The 23,488-nt window shown below is 38.4% G+C and overlaps 3 protein-coding genes across 3 annotated transcripts; 1 reads left to right on the top strand and 2 right to left on the bottom strand.

Moving 5' to 3' along the window:
• LOC141838519 (formin-like protein 1) lies at nucleotides 1-4,673 on the bottom strand. The gene is made up of 4 exons (XM_074726024.1): nucleotides 3,146-4,673; nucleotides 2,867-3,063; nucleotides 1,846-2,090; nucleotides 1-1,061 (listed from the first exon to the last, which is right to left on the bottom strand). The coding sequence occupies exons 1-4, from the start codon at nucleotides 4,663-4,665 to the stop codon at nucleotides 246-248; spliced, it is 2,778 nt and encodes a 925-aa protein (XP_074582125.1). The 5' UTR covers nucleotides 4,666-4,673; the 3' UTR covers nucleotides 1-245.
• Nucleotides 4,674-15,058: 10,385 nt separating this feature from the next.
• Nucleotides 15,059-16,915, top strand: LOC141841812 (putative pentatricopeptide repeat-containing protein At5g59200, chloroplastic). Its single transcript, XM_074730010.1, has one exon. It carries the CDS (start codon nucleotides 15,283-15,285, stop codon nucleotides 16,891-16,893), a length of 1,611 nt encoding a protein of 536 aa, XP_074586111.1. The 5' UTR covers nucleotides 15,059-15,282; the 3' UTR covers nucleotides 16,894-16,915.
• Nucleotides 16,885-22,357, bottom strand: LOC141841811 (putative metallophosphoesterase At3g03305). The gene is made up of 4 exons (XM_074730009.1): nucleotides 22,056-22,357; nucleotides 19,686-19,927; nucleotides 17,722-19,299; nucleotides 16,885-17,520 (listed from the first exon to the last, which is right to left on the bottom strand). The coding sequence occupies exons 1-4, from the start codon at nucleotides 22,324-22,326 to the stop codon at nucleotides 17,404-17,406; spliced, it is 2,208 nt and encodes a 735-aa protein (XP_074586110.1). The 5' UTR covers nucleotides 22,327-22,357; the 3' UTR covers nucleotides 16,885-17,403.
• Nucleotides 22,358-23,488: the final 1,131 nt, after the last annotated feature.

The following is a 23,488-nucleotide window of genomic DNA, read 5'->3' as shown; positions in this document are numbered from 1 at the left end:
CCTCATGTCTTTATTACATGAGCAAAATGATATTGAAAAGAATGCATATTGCATTGATATTCTACTAATACAAATAAATATACATAAACCAGGATCAATTCCATCCCTACTGTGCTTTGGAGCTGTTAAAGTGAGACTAGTTCTCATGCTACAGGCGCATGAGGCTCCCACCAATGTGGTATCTGTGTTCTTGCAGATCTCCTGCCGGTAAAACTGGCAAAAGAGCTCCATCTGAACGTGCTTCATTACGGTGACAATGAACTCTCATCGTCTGAGCCTTCAGGTCTCAATGCATGAAACCGGGGGAATAAAGGTGGAAGAGTTGGGTTCACCGGCACCGGAAATTGCCGTGCTGAGCTGACAATTGTGCGTTCATTGGTCATTCCAACATCCTTACATACTCTTTCAAGGATGGCTAGAAAATCTCGGACCACCATGAAGATCCTAAAAGGATGAGCCTCTTCTCGGGTTGAGTTTCCATGGAAATACTCTGTTATCTCCTTCACTAGAGATAATGCCACACTCTCCTGAGCTTGCACTCTTATGATGTTATCCTCTGCTCTTTTCAGGAACTGAACCATTGCCTCTTGAAATCTCTGGCTATTGCCCTTGGAACCAAGTCCTTCGTTCAATTTCAACACCTCGTTGATCTTCGCAATTCCTCCGGCTAGTTTTGATACGTAGCAGCTGAGTATATCTGAGTCCATGGCAGCTGCCTTCTTTACATTGCTGAGCTCACCCCCTAAAGCAGAAACAGCCTTGAGGCCAACCTTCCTGCACTCTAAATCATCTCGCAGAGTGTTGGATTGTGTTTTGACAGCTCCATTGCTGGTGGTAGAAAGCCGGGATCCTTCTGATCTGATGATCTCTTGGACAACAAAGTGTAGAAGTGTGGTCTTGCCATCTGTGCCTTTGACATCAACTAGCTTGAGCAATGTGTCAAGCTTGAAGGCATGTGCATCACCCCGATTTGTACCAACATTCATGCGGTTCCCGGTCTTTAAAACAGCCTCTAGGAGCTTCATAAACAATCTGCTGTTCCTCAGTTCATCACAGGCAGCCTGTTAATTGAGAACCAAGTAGAAAAGGCTAAGAATGGCTCGTATTGGCTGAATTTGAATACTCCTTGATCAAAGTAAGTTCAGTTGTTTTGTATCATAATGATATAGCAATTAAAATAACTAAATTGAACATCTGCAATTGAAATATTGACGTTCCCTCAAGGATATTGCATGAGGGACAAGGAAATAGAGGAAATGAACATGTGTGAGTAAATAAAAATAGTGTTCTGCAATAAGAACTTAAGAAACTAACTGCCAACTAAAATTTAGAAGCACATGAACAAATTGTGAATTATCAGTCCTTTAAAGAGCTGTCACAATCCCACTTAGATTTAACTTTTGAGACTTGACCCAAAATGTTTGAATTCAAATTAATAGTAGCTCGATTATCTAAGCATATAAAGTTCCTTTATTAGTATATAATTATCACCACATAATACTAAATTGGGACATTATCAATTCAGGTTGCAAATTATTCGAGAATAAAAAAGCATATACAAATATACACAAATTGGTCAACTACAGTACTCATTAAGATTTTCCAACAATCTACATGCTCCACTTTGATATAAACAATATTTGCTACTCTTCTTATCGAATCCTGCATTCAGGTAGTTATGAGACAAGGTAACAGGAACTAGTTCCTTACTAGTTGTAGCTGTTTCTACATGATGATCAACAGCCTACTTGATAAAAAACAAAAAGATCATCAAATTAAATTACTAAAAACCTTGAAGAAAAAAATACGACAATAAGGAAATGACTAAGATATATAGTAATTTACCTCGAGAGTCTCAAAGGACTTCTTTAGAAAATTGACCTCTGAATCAAAATTAGTTATGTAAAGCATGGCATCAACTCTTTTAAATGCAAATGGCACATCAAGCACAGCTTTAAGAAACTTCTCTGGCAGACCAAGCTTGATTGGGGCATCATCTTTGTGTTCTTTCAATTTATGTTCTTCCTCGTTGCTAGGAGCCATCTTTAGCAAGGTCTCCAGCAGTTCAGTTCCTAAGCTGTCAGCATTACCTGCTTGCAGCAATAATGATTAGAAACTACCGGCGAAGATAACAGACTGCTGCATATGAAATTTATTCAAGCCTTTTTCTATTGAAATGATAGTTAGCTTCTAAACTAGTCACTTAGAAAAAATAGCCTATTTTAGTGTCTTCCGTCCCATATGTCAAATTGGGTAGTGTTTGTAAATGTATCTTCCAATTCACCAACCTAGAAATTTCTGCAAAGTTGGTTGGGCAATGGCTAATTAATGGGAAGAGGACTGTATTAAGGCCTGAGAGATGATATCTATATCAGATGCAGCTCATCATTAAAAACGCATTTCTAAGATTACTTTTGGGCCTCCTATTTGGCATGAAAGTATGCCAACTTGAAAAACATGGTCATAGATTAGTACGAGCTAATGATCACAAACCATGAGGAAACACTGAGCAATATTTGGCAGCTTATAATTCTAATTTGTGTCCTCTTAAACACCTTAACTTATTCCATCTATGATGGATGGATATTTATTTATAATTTTAAACAAGGCAGAGTGTCAAATGAACAAGTACTGCTCTGAAGAAAAACTGGTTTTACCCTTGTCCTTGAATTGGATGTAGTGAGATGAACAAGTGATGTTTACTCTATATAATACCAACACTCAAGGGAAATAATTGTGAGGAATTCCACTATGACGTGCAAATAATGATGGGAGATGAATCAGACACCATATACTTAATTCTAGTGTTCCACTCCAGAAAATAAAAAACAAAACAAGAAGTTGAATTTGAGTGTTAAAATCTCACCTTCGAGAAGGGCATCGCAAACTTCCTCCTTCGTCACATTCAATGCCCTCAGTAAAATTGCAATGTTTTGGGATTTCTTTGGATCGAGCACCTTGTTGTCTTGAATTGGAGGAAGAACCTGCCGCCACTTGGTCTCTCTTGGTGCAGGATTGATTGCTTTAGAAACAAACAAAGTCTCTATCATTTCTTCATTTACCCTGTCAATTCGTCAAGAAAAAGAACAATTTTACTCTTCAGGAAATGGAGGGAAATCCAATCATAGGTGTCAACGAGTCTCACTGGAAGGAGCTGGATTTCAACTGATCCCACACCATTGCTCGATTCGAGCTCGCCTGGACTTTATCCCAGTGCAAAGGTTTCAGCTTTGGGCGAGGGATGTCCTGGTTCTTCTCCATGGCCTCGGACTCGCCCCTTGGATCTGTAGGGTAAACCATCGTTGAGGAGATCGTTACCTCAGCTGGCTTCGACTTCGCAAGGAACGGCGGATGTGTAGCCTTCGGCTTCCGAACCTGACTCTCCCAGTACCCAACTGGCGGCGGCGGCGGCGGAGGCGGCGGAGGTGGCGGTGGTGGTGGCGGCGGTGGCGCTTGTGTCTGTCTCGGTCCAGGCGGAGTAATCACAATAGATGGATTATGAGAGAAACCACGATTTCTCGTCGGAGACATCAAATTTGGTGTTGTCAGATCACGAATTTCCACCTTTGCTTCGGATTGTTTCTCCACTGGGGAAGAAGGCGGTGAAGGCGAAGGCGGTTTCCGTTTTGGAGGAGACGGTGTTAGAGGTCGTAGGAGAGGTGGTGGGGGAGGCGGCGGCAGGGCTTCAAATTCGGTGCTTTCGTCTACACTCCATTCAGATCTGGACTTCAAGGATCCGCCATTTTGATGACCACGACTTGATCCGACGCGCGCCGCCGAAGCTGCAGGTGACGACTGAGGAGACGAGGCCACGTTCGACGATGGATATGATGGAGTGCTCATCGTCAATCCCTGGGATTCGCATTTCTCTACGGTCGATGGAAACGTCCGCCGGGAACCCGACATCGGCCCACCTACCACCCTCTCGGAGCTCCCCTTCCCTGTCGATGACAACCTCGGTGAATAGAACTCCTCCTCCTCCGAGCTCCCCACGGTCCCATTCTCATAAATATGGCGAAACTGGCGCTGCAGAGGCGGGAGTGGCCGAAGCTCCGGCGACGCTAGATTCCCGATCGGCGATCCGCCCACCGGATCTGCGATCGAGCGGTCCCCATCAAGGACCGAACCGCCACGAACGCCGTCAGCAAATGTACCAAGGTACATAAAATCGTAGGACGCCGCTGCGGACGGAGATAGATTGGGAGCACCGCCGTCGGAAGCGGCGGAGTCCTCTGGGAACAGCCGGTCCGAAACGGAGCGAGTCTCATGCTTATTCGAGTACCGGCTGCCAGGGAATCGACGCCTGCGGCGGCGCAAGAAGAACGCGGCGGAAACAGCGGCGAGGATACCGAGGGCGAGGAGCGGGAGAACGACGGCGGCCGCAACAGCGCCGGAGCTATGCCGAGAGCGAGGAGCAGAGCGTGAGCCAGGGAAGGTGAGGGACGAAATATTGGCGGGGTTGGCGGGGTTGGCGGGGAATGTTGGCTGCGACGACCCGTCCGCTCCCTCCGGTGGCGGCGGCGGCGGCGGCGGAGAGGAGTAGGAGGGGAAGAAAGGGGTGCTGGAAATTGGATCGCTCGGCGAGCCGGCCGGAGAGAGTGGAAAGAAAGGGACGTGGAGTGCCCTCCGGGTGCGGGAGGCCACTGTAGTCGACATCGCCGCCATCGCCCCGACGATGGCTGTGACGGCACGGCGAGGAAAAGAGAGGAAGAAGAAAGGAGAGAACTTAGTTCATCGCTGAGTACGAAAAGTTACAAAAATATCCATTCATACTTTGAGACTTAAATAGCAAATCGACAAACTCAAGGGGGCAAAAACTAAAATTCCCTAATAATATAATAATAATAGCAGAGAATCACCGAAGCACGTGCAGCGAGTCTTCTACTACCTCCCTCTAAACTAAGACTGTTTAAATTAAATTAAATTAAATGAGAACATTTGCAACTTAATCTTTAATTAATCAGAAATTAAATAAGTAATATACTGCTGCCACGTCATTGTTGCAGGTAAGCCAAAAGAAAACACAAAGGAAACTTCTAAATAAACGCGATGAGCACGCGCATTGTTTGTTGGCCTTACAGTACTACTTGCTACATGCCAAATCATTTGAAGCTCACGTATTAACCACCATATGAATTATATCTGGAAACAAATGATGAAAAAAAAGGTCATTTTAGTTGATAATATAATCACAACTACTTAGTATAATAAAAAGAAACAATTAATTAACCTCCGGCCTCCAGCAGAGTTGCAGAAAAGGATAAGGATTTGAATCTTGGTGAAGTCAGGTAATATTCTCCTGCGTTGTGATCAATTACAGTTTCTTAATTTATTTTCTCACATATGGTCGTAGATCGATCATGTGGAGCATGTGGAGCTGGGGGTGACGAATTCCACCTTTTATAGAAGAAAAGAAACAACTAATCAAAGAGGTCAAATAGGTAGGTTGGTTACTTAAACCCAACCGTACGTCGTCATCACCGACGGTCTCTATAAGGTTGAAAGCATCAGATGTAGTGGTTTGTATTTTTGAGTGTTTTGGTCGGTGAGGAATGGCTTTCAGGAGCCATAAAGGTACAATCATGGAAGCTTTTAAGGACATTTACATCTTTCGAAGTAATTTAGAATTGATAATTCATGTCGATATTTATGATCTTTCTTTCTTTCATAAAATGAAGAACTTGTAGTCCCCATCGAGCTCCAGCAATGATTACATTCAGCTAGCTTATAATGTCGATTCTTTCTGCTGCTGCTGCTGCTGTCAATAACTACTCATTTTCACTGCATTATTTCAGTAGAGAACATAATATAATGCTACATGTTAGGTGTATTAAGTTTGTCTCTACGTGAAGTACAGCTGTTGTCAGAAATTTGAAAAATAAAAATAAAAATAATCCACGTTTTACTTTAAAATGCTTTTTTCTAAAAAAAAATAAATTGTTTGAAAATGTAGCATGTATCGCTAAAGTAGATCTAACTTTATTTTCTTACTACCTTTTTTGATTTCTTCACCAGAAAGGAAGAGCAGGATTCGTAGGCCGCTCAACGTGATGAGTTTAGAAAGTAGAGAAGATAAAAAAAAGCACCTGACAAGAAGAGCAGATAAAAAGCTTCACGATATAGCATTGATGCTTTTAACAAATAAATGATGAAAAGAATTATTGGGTAAAAATTAAAGAGCTGTTAATTATATTTAATTTTTTTATATGGGAGTAGTTATGATTTATAGTTCCTATAATAACATTGAAAATAAAAATGAGATAAGACGGAATATAATACTATTTTTATAATAAATAAAAAGTATAAAAATTAAAAGAGTATTTTTTGTTAGATATTAGGGCTTTAACGGTTTAATATAGTTTTGTGGAAAAATTGTGGTACTATCAATCGATGAAAGTCAAAATTAACTTCAAAATCAAAATCTACATTTTACGTAGATAGATATAGACTATTAATTTGATCAAAACAGATTAAGGGTGAATGAGAAATTAATTGTTCAAAGTTAGTCCAAAATATTAATTGTTAATTAATATTATATAAGGAAATGCATGGGGAATAGTCCCACATCGAAAAAATTCGATAGACTTCTCTTCCTTATTAATGTTGTTGTGTTAATGGAATTAACACAAAAGCCCATGTGCTCTCTTCTCACGGGCAAGCAAGTACGCTCATCTGTAAGCCCACCACGCGCGTACGCGCGCAATAGGTGTTTTGTTTACGCACTTTACACCCCTCCAAATCTGATGAATAAGATTAAGAGGGTTATGTGAAAGGTTACAACCCTCTAGATCGAATGACTTAGATCGATCTTGCCCAAAGGTCACAGCTACTCACCAAAGGGTATTCTACCTCTTCCCTTTCTATAAATAAATCCCTCCAGATGCTGAAAAAATTCTACCTCTTCCCTTTCTATAAATAAATCCCTCCAGATGCTGAAAAAATCATCTATAAATAAAAAATCCCTCTAGATGCTGAAAAAATCATCGATTTCTACTCATCCTTTGAGCACTCATCTCGATCATCTTGTGCATTCTGAACAATATCGTTTACGGAGATAGTGTTGAACATTAGCCTCGACAATTTGCATCCTCTCCGGCAGCTACCAGAACCACCATTTTTTTATTAGAATCATCAAAAGAATATATATTTTTATTTATTATCAAAACAAAACTCCATCCAATGCATTTTTATTTTTTTATACTATTGTAGTTATTATGATCTTGTAGCTACTATAATATAGATACTTTAACTATGATAAACACTAATCAATACTATAATCATTAATGAACAGTCTCAACATTATATTACAACCGTTACAGTTATAATTATTATAATATGGATATTTATTTCTGATCAAATTGATTAATATTATATTGTATTGGTAGCTATAACGTAAACAAATAATTTCTAATGATCAATATTATATTATAGTAATTATGAAATTATAGTTGCTACAATTATATAGTAATTGCGGGATCATAACTACTCAAACTCATACTTAAGAGCTGAAGTAGCAAGGGCAACAACAATTGACATAGTTTTATGAGATTAGTTTAGTGTTGAATCCTCTCTTTATATTTTTTTTCCTGAATGAGAACAAATAATAAATTTATAACAACTACTACACAATAGCTATAGATTATAACTGTGTAACAATTACGAAATCTTAATTATTATAACTAAATAGCAAATATGATTTCATAATTATTATAATATTAACAAAAATAAAAATATTTTAAAAATAAAAATAGATAAGGAGATGAGATATTATACTATTTTAATAATAAAAAAAACTCTTTAGACTTTTGTATAATAAAAAATATAGATATTGTTTTCATGTTCCTAATAAAGTAGAACGCCCTTTTAATTTGCCTTTTCAAAAAAAAAAAAATTGCTACGCTAATGGAGGCAAGTGTCTTTCTAATGGTTTGAGCATTTCATAGGTTGTCATTTCTTTATGCCCCAATCTTTAAGGGTCCATAGGAAGATCCTCCACTAACTCCTCTTGTTCTTAATTTCTGTCTATGGGATGATGGTTCTATACTCTAAGTGATGGCCATTCCTTTATGAAAAGGAACAGAGCTTAGCCATTTAATCTACAAATTAAATTAATTAAAGGATGGGTCGAACAGTAAATCTTAGTGCCATATTTTGGAATGTCAATCATGTTAGACGAAGCTCGATCATATATATATATATATATATAGACGAACAAAATTGCTCAATATCGTCCATTGTGTTGGGATACAATTAAAATTTTATATTAAAAGTATATAGAAAAGATTATTGGTATGAAATCTTTTGAATTGAGTCCAAAAATAAAATCATAAGAGTGATCTAAAGTAGACAATATCATACCATTAGAGAGATATACGTGAATTATATATGTTTTAACAGTAGTATCAGAGTATGGTCTACGTAGAGCCATGTGAGGACTATCAGAGCATGGTCTATGTGGAGCCACATGGCGACTCTTAGGATAAAAAATAAAAGATAATGGTAGAGGGCTTTCAGTAAGGGTCCGATGGGTCTGTTAGCACTCGGACCATAAGGATAATTATAGGGAGCTCCCAGCAAGGGATCCATTGGGACTCAGATCATGAAGATAATAGCAGGGAGCTCCCAACAAGGGACTCGTTGGGACCGTTAGGGCCTCCCGTGGTCCTTTGTTTGAGGGGTAAATTGTTGATATACAATAAAAAATCTCATATTAAAAATACATATAAAAGATTATTGGTTTATAAGATGGAAGATATCTCCATATCACTTTTTGGGTTGAATCCAAAAATAAAATCATAAGGTTTGGGGCCAAAGTGAACAATATCGTACTATTATAAAATATGAGGGTTTAAGCCTAAAGTAAACAATAACATACAATGGCTTGAAGAATGTATCCGTTTTAAGTTTAAAATTTTAAATTGCGTTAGAGTTTTAATTTAATGATATGATTTTGATATTATATCATATCGTGTCGATACGATTTCAATATTTTTATAAATATAAAATATTTTTATTAATATTTGATTGTTATAGATATTTTTATCTCATTTGATGAGCTTACATGTTATTTATGACATGTGGATATATACCATTAAAAAAAATCAAACTTGTTAAATGATCTAACAGATAAGGAGAGTTTGAGTTTTGGATGTGGAAGATTTACATGTGTAGAATTTGCTAACTCAAACCGTTATCATTAATAGACTGATAACAATTTAGGTCATACATATAAAGTATGGTATTCGTTGGCTTAGGTATCCTTTGCTCTCTATTGGCGGAGAGAATTCAGCGACGTCAACCTAACTCCTTTGAAAGATCAACTCCTTTGCTCTCTTTCTTCTTCCACAGGATTCGTGGATGGCACATAGAGAAGATGGTTTTTCCGCTGCAATCAGGTTCATTGTCTATTTCAATTATGTATTATTTTCTGCTATAGATATCAATGGAACTAGATCTCTTGTTATTATATTTTTGTATATTCGAGTTCGTATTATTTTAGAATTCATGCGATTAGGAAAATAATTTCCCCAACAAGTGATATCAAAGTCATGAGTGTTTCGTCAGTTTCTATAGTGATAAAGTTGGGATTTTCATCGATTTTATTATTCTACACCATATTTGGTTTTCCTAACATAAAACAACTTTTGTTCGTTGAAAATCTTGATAAGAAAACCCTAGAGTGGTGATGTTTTCAAGCTTTTTTGCGATTTTCACAAAGATTGCGAAGAACGGCAACAACTGTCGTCATTTTTTTGAAGAACATTGATCGATTAGACCTACATTAGGGTTAGGGTTATGACATGCCACGACCATGTGGTGCGTTGGGGGCAAAATCACAGCCCGCACGGGTCATGCCAGGGTCGTGTTGCACTCGAATCAGGCTGACATGGGCCATGCTAGGGCTTTGTTGCATTCTGGATGACATGAGCTATGTCGTACGACACGGGTCATGTTGCATGTTCGTGTGTGACAGGGTCGTGCTTTAAAGCATGGCCAGGTCATGTGGGGTCGTCCACCTTGAGTGTTGTCCATGATTTTGTCACATGACACAACCAAGCCGTGTTATGTCCTGGAAACCTAATTTTTAGGTCTCCTAGGGTTGCTTGAATCTATTTATATACGTGCTACTAAATTAAATTATTATGTCAACCCAAAAGAAGACACCTTAGGTAGGTTTAATGTATTTATATCGATAAATTTATATCTATGTTAAAAGTAATTGACCCAAATAAATGTTACTTTTATGTCAGATATATGTTTAAGGGTAGCTTACTACTAAGAAACAAATTTTTTATTTGTTCGGATCATGCGCTTAAAATGTCGGCTAAAAGGAAGACATGTTATGTGGCTAATTGAGGTTGTTGTGAGCTATGAACTTATAAACAACTTATATAAAGTGTAAATTATACATAATGTGTTAAGCCGAAGGAAAACACATTACGTGATCAACTAAGGTTTGAGTTATAATAGGGAGTACCGCTAATAAATTATATTTTAATCTAAAGATTAAAATATAATATTGTATTTAGTATCTTATCAAGAACTCATCTATATGCACAATATTTTGTTGCATAACTTCTTACTTATATCTCTAAATGTTCTCGACTTTAATTGTGGATTTATGATAAATTTATCTTTTTTATTTCCAGTGCAATCTATAAGTGCTACATAAGTAATATTCTCACATTTGCTAGATTAAACTTTGTTCATTGGAAAGAATAATATGTTACTGTATTTTTGGACTGCATATACTTAGATTATACATTGAGACACGATTGCCCCGCATCCCTTACCAGTACTAGCACTATAAAGCAGAGAACTGACTTTGATAAGTGGGAGCTATCGGATCGCATGAGTCTGAGCATCATGAAACTCTCAACTCCGAACCCATTAAAGGGCTCAATAACTAAAGAATAGGATGCACATTTTTTTCTAAAACAATTAGTAGATCAATTCGTGCCAAATAAAAAGGTCGAGACAACCTACTTCTATCAAAGTTGGTATCCATGTAGTATAATGAAAAAGGTAATATACGTGAATACATTATGGAGATATCTAATCTTGACATAAGATTAAAGACACTACAGCTTGAAATGAAAGAGAATATATTAGTGTATTTTATCTTGATGTCTCTGCTTGCACAGTTCACTCATTTTAAGATATCTTATAATACTCAAAAGGAGCAATGGACATTGAATGAGCTCATTGTTCAATGTGTGTAAGAGGAGAAAAACTGAGATGAGATACATTTGAAAGTGTTTATTTTACATCTACTCAAGGTTCGAGCAACAAAAGAAAGATGGCTAATAACAAAAATAAAGATAAACAAACTGTAAAATTTTGGGCTCATGGACATAAAAAGCAAAAAAAAGTAAGATAAGGATTCTCCTTATTAATTTCTTCTATAAAAAGAAAGTTCATATGAAGAATGATTGCTCTAAATACATCAATTGATGTACCAAGAAAGATAAAATTCTTAACTTTATCAGTTTAGAAATCAACTTAACGATTTTGTCTAATGATACTCGGTAAATAGATACCAGTGCTACTACTCACATAAGTATCACTTGGTTGACAGATCTCTTTACTCTCCATCAGTAGAAAGAATACAACGTCGTTAACCTAACTCCTTCGGAAGATCAACCCTCTTGCTCTCTTTCTTCTTTCGCAGGATTTCGGATTCGTGGACGAGACATAGAGATGATGACTTTTCTGTTGTAATCAAGTTCATCGACTATTTTAGTTATGTATTATTTTCTGCTATAAATATCGATGAAATTAGATCTCTTATTATTTTATTATCCTATATTTGAGTTTATATTATTTTAGAATTCATGCAGTTAGGAAAATAATTTTTTCAACAATACGAACAATGATAATAGACCGGCCTCCCTCCTCTAGTTTCTAACTTTTCTTTTTCCCGCTTAGTTTCATTTTATTGACACATTGCACTTTTCAATAAGTGTGGAGCCTTAGTTTCTTATATATTTTCTAAATAAAAATGAGATCTTTGAAGAGAAATTTGAGTTAATTTTTTATAACGTACAATAAAATTATGTATAATAAATCCAATATAATTCCATTTTTTCTTAAAAATTTCATGCACGAAATTGTCCTTTAAACAAAGATGAGATATAAAACTTAAGACGTTAAAAAGGCGCTAATTTATAGATATTTATAAATACGTTTATGTCTATAATCCCTCGATCTTAATTTAATTATTAAATAAACCGACTTTATGTATAAACTCCCTGAAAGTGGGAACTCAAGTTCCTAGTTCGGTCAACGTGAAATCCAAATGTCCTCGAACAGACATCGTAAAGTCCTGTTCGGCCGTTGACTAAATTGGATGTCGGAAAACGATATTAAAAATGCATTTTTTAAATTTGACACTCTTGTTCAGCCGTTGACTAAACTTAATCTGCGAAAATGATATTAAAATGCGTGTTTATATTTGACTTCGAAAAAAGGAAGAAAAAAAATAGTTTGAAAATTGCATGCTTTCTTTCTCGTAGACTAATGTTAAGAAGAAAAATAAGTAATAGAATACTAAATGCAATTGTAGTTTTACACATAATTAAAAATATAGAACTAATATTTAGTGTCAAAACATATTTGGACACTTACAACCAATTCCAAAGCACACCAATGACCAATCTATCTAACATTTACCTATGTGTTAACTCTGTTTGACACTCAACTAAATATATTATTATTATTATTATTTTAATATATTCAATTCAAGCTTTATATAAATTATAATAATCCCATTATTATTATTATTATTTTCTTTTATTTTTTAGGAGAAGAGTAATTTAGAAAAGAAGTAAATTTTTGGAAAGGTTGTGGAAAGTACTCTGAAACGGTGGCCGCTGCCGACTGCTTCCAACTTCCACAGCTCGTAGTCAAGACATGCGAATTTGCAGCTGCGCTGCGTCCAATGTGTTCGACGAAATGCCATCCGTTCCCTCATCCCTAACCATTTCAAGCTCCCATTCGGTCAAAAATCCAGCCATTTTTCAAATCGTTGAATTGTTTGATCGAAGACTTTTGCCTTCACAATTCACCAACCGCTCCTGCACTCGCATTATATACTTCTCACGCAATCCAATTCTTTTCCAACTCCAGGATTGTAATCCTCTTTCTTCTTCTTCTTCAAGAGTAATCTCGCAGGATGGCGGTTGGAAGGACTCCGGTGATGCTGTTTCTCGTGGTGTTTTTTCTCATCGCCATTTCGTCGAGTAGTTGGTGTGCGGCGAGGCCGGTGCCCGAGTGTTCCGAGTTCGACAAGGAGGGCCTGCTGGCGGCGTACCCGAGCGTGTATGAGAAGGCGAAGGCGACGATGGAGACGTGGATAGCGAGGTTGCCGTCGGGGCCGAGCCCCAAAGGCCCTGGACACTAAGGCTTCCGGCCATGGGCATTGGAGACACGAAAGTTCTGTAAAATGAGAATAAAATTATAAACGAAAGATAAACAGGAAATGTAAAGGACTCCATTTTTCTTTATTCTTCTTTTACGTGGTGGTTATCCATCCAATCTATGTAATTCAAAGGGCTGCTAATCCATTATAATTAAGGTTATATGATTTTTTTTTCTCAACTTATAATTTTAAGGTGTAAAATTAACTTAAATTGTCCTTTTTTCAATTTTTTATTCTGATTTTGAGAAATTATAAATAGTATTACGTTGCTAATATAAAACTAAATACTACTATTGGTAATATTTCATTACTTTGTATTTTGTCACTACCTTGGGTAAAATGTCATTGTTTAATATTTTTATTATTTTATTCTACAACAATAAGACATTTTACTGAACTTATAATGTTATTGTAATTATTAATCAAAATGAGATAATTCTTCGAGACTTGAAAAGGTATCTATCTATTGTAAATTAAATTTATTTGGAACATTATCGTGGGAATAAACAAGATGTTTAAAACAAAAATCCTTGAAACACACCTAGTTCATGCAATATGAACAATTGAAATTTCACGTCGTTATCGTTCTACAAAAGAAAAATACAATTTTCTGTCCGCTACGACATTAAAGCGACAAAGATTAGTTAACATGTAGCTTTCAAATTGCAGATACACCACCAGACTTCACCTTTTCCCTCAAGAAATGTTTAATGTGTTCACCCTTACAATTGTCGAATTCTGTTTATTGATGGGAGAAATAAGCAAATGTGTCATAGATCTCCACAGGAAAAAATTGGTGCACAAAAAACAATTACTAAACCAAACAGATTAATGTTTTACTAAAGAAAAATCTTATATTGAATTTCTACGCTTGCATGGTGAAAATAGGCAACTTGTTGGCACAGATAACAAGTGACGATTCGCCAAGTTACGCAGGCTTATGATGTTATATAGTTTTAAACTTCAGTATCTACCAAAGTTGGCTTGAGAGGAAACTATCAGAGCTTCAGAGGAATCTAACAAAAAAAAATCAAGTATTGGAGTTTCTGCTGATACTATGAAAGCAATAAAAACCTTTATATTCAGTTTAGAATTTTTTTTTGGCATTTTCTCCAAGGTCAAGCAGAAATAGGACCCCTATTGGCTGATTGGTTTGGCTTCACATAAACGATGGCAGGATAAGATAAGAGACAGTTATGCATGCCTATCATCATCTCCTGAAAATAAAACACAATTATGGAGAGTGAAGGCAAAATCAGCCTCTTCAGAACTCTTAACAGTAAACATCAAAAGGTCATATGAACTGGCTGACTTTACCATCTTTGAGATGATCACTTTACATGAATACAAATGGTCGGTGTGATTTAATGACCTTAGCTTGGCCCAAAAAACTTTCATAATTGGAGATGTTGATAGGTCAGTTACAGATACATTCTTATAAGCGAATGCATAATAATTGCTTGAGTGTGAAGAACTGAATATTGAACATAGAGCACCATGAAAGCAAGAAAAAAGAACAAGTGGCATGTCTGAGTCATGGACGATGAGTTACATCCCCGCTGATATATGGCAGGGCACAGACAAAATTGTACCGAATATGACAATGAGTGGCATTATAGAGATAAGCGGACGCAGCAAGGGTGTTGCAATCGGAGCAAAGGGCAAGGCCAGTAAACCCTAAGCCTCGCATTCCTTGGCGCCGATACCGGCGCCGGAGAGCGGCGGAGGATCGAATCATCGTCCTCATGTGCTTGGCAATTGTAACGGTGTTATAATGTTAATATCATCTCCTTATAGGGACCAAATGGTCATCCTGTACTTTTCGTCCATAGATTTTCCGTTCCTCCGTCTCAGGTCACTCCATGCTCCCCTCGGTCATCTCCTTCCCTCCATGTACCTCAACCTACCCTGTGATCCCCCTCTTGCAGAGATGCAAAACCATGGACCAATTCCTCCAAATCCATGCCCGCGCCGTCAAGACCGTCCAGGACCGCCACGCCCGCGTCCTCTTCAAGCTGCTTCGCCTCTCCTCCTCCCTCTGCTCCATCGAGTACGCCACCCAAATCTTCGACGCCATCCGTTGCCCGGACGTCTACCACTACACCGCCCTCATCGCCGCCCACATCTCGCTCACTTCCCACCGCGACGCCCTTCGTCTCTACTCCCAAATGGGAAGTGCACGCGTCCGCCCCGACACCGTCGCGATCTCCTACGTTCTCAAAGCCTGCGCTTCGTCCTCGTCTCTTCCGGAGGGCAGACAGCTTCACTGCCAAGCGCTCAAGCTGGGCCTCGCCCGTGAACGCCCAGTGCGGATGAAATTGATGGAGCTTTATGGCCGGTGCGTACAATTCGAAGATGCGAAGCAGGTTTTCGGTGAAATGCCTGAGAGAGATGCCGTCGCCTCGACAATTCTCATCTCGACTCTCTGCGATCACGGTTTGGTGGGAGAGGCGCGAGTGGTTTTCGAGGGCGTGCGGGACAAGGACACCGTCTGCTGGACTGCTATGATCGACGGATGTGCTCGGAATGGGCGGGCCAATGTCGCTCTGGAATTGTTCAGAGACATGCAGAGAGCACGCGTCGAGCCAAACGAACTCACTCTTGTCTGCGTTCTCTCAGCTTGTTCTCAATTGGGAGCTTTGCAGCTCGGGAGATGGGTTCATTCGTACGTGGGCAAGCACGACATGGACTTGAATGCTTTCACGGGCAATGCTCTCATAGAGATGTATGCAAATTCTGGCAGCCTGGAAGAAGCAATCCAAGTGTTCGATGAAATGGCTGAAAAGGATGTAGTGTCTTACAATTCAATGATCGCTGGCCTCGCAATGCATGGAAAGTGCAATGACTCTGTAGAATTGTATCAGCAGATGATTGCATGTGGTATACAACCAACAGAAAGAACATTTGTAGGCGTCTTGAATGCTTGTAGCCACAGTGGGATTGTCGACATTGGGTTCGAGATCTTTGAATCCATGACCAAAGACTACGGTTTAGAACCGCGGATCGAGCATTATGGTTGCATGGTGGACCTTCTTGCCCGCGCCGGACATCTAGAGGAGGCGTATGAGTTCGCCAAAGAGATGAGCATCGAATCGGATCATATCATTTGGGGTGCTTTGCTCAGTGCTTGTAAGATCCATGGTAACCTCAAGCTCGGTGAAAAGGTAGCTAAGATTTTGATCAACAAAGAGGCTGCTGACTCAGGAACCTTCGTTCTCCTCTCCAATGTCTACTCGTCGTTCGGGGAATGGGAAGAGGCGGCGATGATTAGAATGAAGATGAAAGGGAAAGGGATTCAAAAAGAACCAGGGTGCAGCTCTATTGAGGTAGATGATAAAATTCATGAGTTCCTACTGGGAGACATTCGGCATCCTCGGCGGGAAGAGATCTACAAGAAACTAGAAGAGTTGAATGATGTTCTGAAAGGTGAAGGATATGTCCCAGACAAAGATGTGGTTCGACAAACAAGATAATAGCAAAGTCAGATTGCTAATATTTTATCTTCTACAAATTTCATCATGTTGCACTTGGATCTACAAGAAACAAAATTGTTATACCTGTCAGGTAACAAACAAATGTATGGTCCGCAGTTGCATCCTTTCAGCACTTGGATCTACAAGAAACAAAATTGTTATACCTGTCAGGTAACAAACAAATGTATGGTCCGCAGTAGCATCCTTTCAACACTTCAAATCTATAAACTCACAGGATGTTGATGAGAAAAGCATGTTGTTTTCTGTATGACAAAAGAGAGTTATGAGGATTTGGCATGGATCTAATTGTTGAACTAGCAAAACAAACTAAGAATTGTCATGAAGAACACTGAAGGAACAATATACAGGCCACCTCCTGTGCCCTCATTTTGAAGTCGCGCCGTCCTTGTATATTTGAACTTGAATTAGAATGTTGTGGTTGGTGCAACAACCATGTGAAGAAATTTGGGATAATCCATCACCTTCTCCACCTAGATATGGATTATTCATCTAAACTGCTGAAGTCTTGTATGCAGCATATATTAGCAGTGCTGGAGTCACGAAGCAATAGACAGGGGAATCGATAAAAGGATTCATATCATAAGCCCTCACCAAAGCTCTGCAATTCTGCAATGGAATTAAGAGGAACAATGAGTGAAAATTATTTAGCAAAATTACTAATTGGATTGCAATAGGCACACTTGTTGTCTGTGCAAAGTTCTGGCTTAACTAGCTGCAGTGACAGGCTAGGACCTACTTACATCTACAGAATGATATGGTTTTCATGTTTCAGTTTACTGATAACTCCAAAGAATGAGAAAACTTTACCTCAAAGTGCTTCCACAAGATTAAAGCAATGACCAGAAAAAGTAACTTTCTAATCCACCTTCCATGCCATATTCGATGTGAATAGCAAGAAGTCGCATTCTTAGGCTGCCCATTTTTGTCTCTAGAAAAACCATCATCCTTCTTCCCAGATAGTAATAGGAAATACCTTCGATATGTTGTTCTTTCTGCAACCATTGCTCCAACAACTAAAATAGTTGGTAGAACAACAAAGCAAAGATGAGGTAGTACAACCACCATGATATCAGGTACCCCAACATAGCGGAGATCGGGATTTTTGTCAGATTTTGGAATAAACCAACCTTGATAACTCATAGAAGCTTTAGTGTCAAGTTCACCAAAAACATGTCCAAAGAACCAAGGGAAATACGATAAGTAGAGCAAATATAACAGGAACCCCAACCATACTATGGTCATCCTGGGGAATTCCATCAACGCTAAGAATGCAGCATCAACTAAATGTTCCATATTACTCCTTGCATTTGTAGGTCTAACATACTCATAAGTGAGATGTTTATTCCAGAATAGAAATAACACTTGTGGAATAACGAGTAACAAGAACATAAATGAGAGGACAGACCAAAAAGCAGGATGGTAAATCGATGGCCAATGTAAGCCCATTACGCGGAACTCTTTCCAGCTCCAATTAACTTGTGCAGCAAGACCATTGATAGAGAATGGTCTTAATTCACTGAAACTGGTTTTACCAAAATTGTCTAAAGCTGTTATTTGCAGCCAATAGCGGTTAGGAGATGGGTCTGCAAACGCTCTCCAGTTCCATGGAGCCACATAGAGATCTCCTCTAGATCTATTGCCTTCAACCTTTTCCATGTTGGAATCTAGCACGATATTAGGAGTTCCATACTGAGTGTCATATATCTTCACGGATACCAACACAATATTCTGCCTTGAAAACACTAGTGTTCTCACCAACTCATAAGATGAGCCTCTCCCAGGTTGACATTTGAAATCATGGACTGATGAAATTCTTTGCATGAACCTTGAGTCCAAAGGAAAAGTAGGCAATATAATGGTATCCTTAGATCCCAATCTGAAATCTATATCAACATATGAAACATGACCAGAATCAATAGCCAGTACTCTCATAGTTCTACTCCTTCTCCAGTCGCCCATCTCCCATTCCCAAAATTCATTGAGGGGAACACTTTTGATTGAGCAATTATGATTATCATTGTTACTGAGAAATCCTTCTTGATGAATGTTTAATTGAAAATAATTTACTGGATGGTCTAATTGATGATGGCGCTTCAAGTTCTTGCCAAACTTTGTATGAAGATGCCCGCAGAGATAAGCTGACAAAGAGTGCTTAAGGAATACATCTCTTAAGCTTTTACCTGCATCTGTTAATGTTGAGAAAGATAAAGGGAAGTGCCCAAAGGAAACTTTTGTTACTAAAGATTCAGCATCCCACTGTGAAAGTTCGAAATCTATATCTTCAAGTAATTTGTCGGTTGGATGCCCAAACACATTTGTTGGCCCACGAAGACTAGTTTCCATCGTGCTATCAAATCCCACAAAAAGATGCCTCCATCTTCCATTCTACATTTGAATTCGAACCAGTTCATATTAAAATCTATCAAGGGAATATGCGATATTACAACTATTTGACAGGAAAGCCCTTATTGACTTTGACACTATCTGAATTTGCATGAATATATAAAGTTAAAAAAATTACCATACATTGAAGAAATTTTCTGATAGATTAGTCATAGTTTCATGATTTTAGTGTTTTCATTAACGATTTCTATAAAAATGTCTACTGTATAGAAAGAACAACAGAAGTGTTCAAAATTTTGCTAACAACAAAAAGGGAAAACGGAGAATCTCAAATGACCAATGACAATATTGGTTAACATATGCCCTTCATGAAAGTAAATAGAAACAGAAATTTTTTAAAAGGTGAAAGTCAATGCTGGTGATCTAACCTGTAATGTAATGCTCTGGACATTTCCTTTTCGCCCTGTTCTTGCATTTATACTGTACTTGTGATAGTAGTCATAAGCACCACCAGCCTTGGGAACACCAAAACAATCATGGTTCCCTCTAAGGTCATAGAAGATGTCCTTGTTAAGCCCACTTCTTTGAACAATATTATCAACAACATTCTGATACTCTTTCCACTCCACCTCATCAAGCTTCATGGTCAAGAGATCTTTGCTCTTCCCCTCTGACAGATAAAGAGAGACAGATAACACCTAGTTAGTTGGAAAGGCCATGTTTCGATGTTAAATCACTAATTTACCTAAAACCACCACTAGGGATGGAAACAAGTTAGGTACCCTACATTTTTTAGTACTATCTGAACCATTCGCATTTACATATTCATTACTTAAACCATTTAAATAACCATTGGGATAATAGTGGACACTGAGAAACAAGCAAATACCCAACTGAAATGGGTAACATATGAAGGGCCTATCACAGGTACCCACAAACTTAAGCAAATCCGAACCCACCTCAAACCAAACTTAAATGGGTTAGGTATCTGCAAATCATTCCCATCCCTAAACACCATACTTCTAGTCCCACCCAAGCCCCTAACTAGGATCAATATTTAGACAGTGAGGTTAAATCTCTTCCCCACCACTTTGAATCAGCATTTTTAAACCTGGAACAGACTGACCGATTCAACCAGAAAATTGGGTGTTACATAAACCATTAAAACAGGTTAGCCTAGTTGACTGTTCTCAACTTTCTTTATCCAGTTGCCCATTGTTTGAAAGCTAAGGCTACCAATTGTATTTTATGAAAACAAAAGTTTGAATCGATACAATTGCCAAAAAAATACATGTCTTAGTTATATGATATATATACCATTGTTGGGCTCTACGAAAAGCCACATATTGTTAGAGTGTTAGTAGTAGTCAAATAGTTCCGATCTTTTTTAATTATATTGAAGTGAGCCTCCATAGTCTCCTTTTACCCTCATACCTTTAACTCAATTGATTTATCAGTCGTCATTTATCAGGGTTATATTGATCTTCTTGCTAACAATAATCTAAAATTTTAAGAAGTGGGTTACTTAACAGAAGCTAAAAGGCTTCTTTGATACATAAATTTGATAGTTGACTCAATTTGAGTTATGATGAATATCATTACCAAGCCGGTTGAGTCTTACATTTTTACATTTGGTTGAAAATTTTCAACCTAAAAAGCCCCAGGTCAAGCTAAAACCAGCCAAATCCAATCCAACTTGTGAACACCATAGGAAATAAGTGAAGTTGAATCACATTATTTTATGAAAACAAAGTCTTAAGTTAAAAGTGGGAGATATTGGACTGATTTTTTTGGCCACTTTTCATCTCTCCTTTCTCTCATACTTCGTACCAAAATTTGGAGAAAAGTGTTTGTGAGTTTTGAGTGACATGAACTCTCTTCTATCCTTTTTCTTGATATTTGTTACTCAAGCAATGATCTTTGACTTCCTTTCTCTCTTAGTTCTAACCAAAAAAAGGAAAGCACTCCCTTTCACCCACTCTTTCCTATCCAAACAGAGCCCAGGTTGGTTACGGATACAGTCATTGTGATAAGTTATACATTAAAGCGCCCCTGGGGAAAAAAAAACGCAATAGAAATGTGCCCACATATGCAGGAGTTATCACCCTCCCTCCAGATTCACTTTTGAGGCAGATGATCACTACGGAAACGTAAAACCAATGAGGAGAGATTCAAAGGGATGAAGGAAAAGCTTTCATAAATAGAAAATGGCAAATAACGTTACAATGGAATTTGTAGCCCAAAAAAACACCAGAGAAGCCAATTTTTCACACATACATACTTACATTTTCATTGCTGAGAAACACTAGCAATCAATTTGCATTACACGCATTTCATTGCAGAGAGTAGCAATCAACTTTAATTTTTATATATGTAAAGCATTTAAGGTTAAGCTATTTAGAGTCGTAATGGAAACAAAGGTTCTTGTGCCCTCTGCTAGACTCGGAGCGCAGGTTGCATTGGCGTACCAAATATATAAAAAATGCGAAAACAATAAATATCTTAATGCCAATGACTTAGTTGAAGCAAGTAGTTGTGGACACTGATCAAAATATATTCAGTGTAATTCCAGGTCCAAATGGGCATTGCTGCAATAAATCTGCTAATCTAGGGCACCACTTTGACAATTAGCACACATTGTGATCGTATATTGTTCCTTCAAAATCACAGTGCATTAGAAAAACCTAATCAAAACCCGCCACGCAACACTGTTCTAGAAGCAATACCGCATGATGCACCATGCCACCATCAAAATCCTACCATTTGGAGAAGAAAAAAAAAATCCGGGAAAAAAATACCGGTGAGATCTCCAGTGATGAGGACGAGGGAGGGGTTAATCATGGCGAGGGCGGGGCCGACGTAGCGCTGTAGGTCATAGGCCCTTTCCGGGTGGTGCACGCTGATGTGGAGGTCAGAGAGCTGCACCACCCACACCACCGACTCGGGCCCCCCTTCCACCTCAATCACCCGCCCCCTCGGCCTCGTCGAGTCTTCTCCGGTAGCCGTCGGAAGCGTCTGCGCCAGCGCTGCTACGAGCAGGAGGAGCAGCGCCCACTCTAGCGCAGCCATGGAGGCGGGAAGGAGGAGCTCAGGTAGAGGGAGGAATCGGAGAGGAAGTGGAGAAGAAGATCACAGAAGACGGGAAATTCGTGCTCGTTTCGAGGGCAATCCAGTAAAATCAAATATCTTGACGAGACTTATTCCTTTATTTATATTATCGTTAAAAAGATTTTTTTTAATTAAAAAATTTAAATTAAGAAGACTAAAATTTGAATTAAAATTTTTGAATGAATTAAATTTAGCTTTCTCATTAATCTGATAAAAAGAAATGTTGGTAGACATCTCTGGTAAAAAGGGTGGAATTTGTCATCACAGTGACTCTACACGTTCGACTTCATGATCATTTGTAAAGAGATAAATTGAAAAATTATAATTGATCACGATAGAAAAAGATATTGTTCGACTTTGTCGAGATTCGAATTTTTGTCATCTTCTATAAGTCTATTCCGTTGTAACCAACTTAGTTATATCCCGAGGACAATATTGGTAGACATCGATCGTAAGCGACAATGTCAACGCCTTTGACTTCGACATTGGAACGAGCCATCAACTCCTCCTCACCTGCCCCACCACCTTTCAAGATATATATCAAATACATAAAGTACCTTGGTGAGAGGCATCAACCTTTCAAGGCAAATGAAGACTGCAGCAGTAAGATTGATCTCTCTTCTTCTCATCCTGCAAGTCATCTTCTTCGCCTCCGGCGAGGGACGGCGGCTGAGCGAGCGGCGGCGGCAGCCTTGCGACGAGTACTATGTGGCAGAGGAAGGTGACACACTGCAAACCATCAGCATTATGTGCGATAACATCTTCATCTTGGAAGACAATCCGCAGATCAATGACTCAGATGATATCGGACCAGGGACAGTTCTGTATCTGAGGCAACCATGAACTGGATTGGTGGTGATCTCCATTTTTTTTTTATTTTCTCTCTATTTGATCTTTATAAAGAAACCAACAGAAAAAACATACATATGTTGTTTTGGAAATAAATCGAACTGGTGTCTGATCTGGAATCCTTATGCAAATGTTTGTCCTATTTTGTATGTTGTTAATGTTTAAAAAATGAATGAAAAATTAATTAAAATTGATTAATCCGACATTGATCGAAGATGATGGATGAAATTGGCTCCAAATGGAAGATTAATCCCACGTTAGAAGTTTCATAATA

This window comes from Curcuma longa, chromosome 11 (genome assembly GCF_044706935.1).
Source record: "Curcuma longa cultivar G26 ecotype Majalengka, Jawa Barat chromosome 11, ITB_CL_G26_1.1, whole genome shotgun sequence".
In the NCBI taxonomy this organism is placed as follows: domain Eukaryota; kingdom Viridiplantae; phylum Streptophyta; class Magnoliopsida; order Zingiberales; family Zingiberaceae; genus Curcuma; species Curcuma longa.
This window is presented reverse-complemented; position numbering and strand designations above follow the sequence as displayed.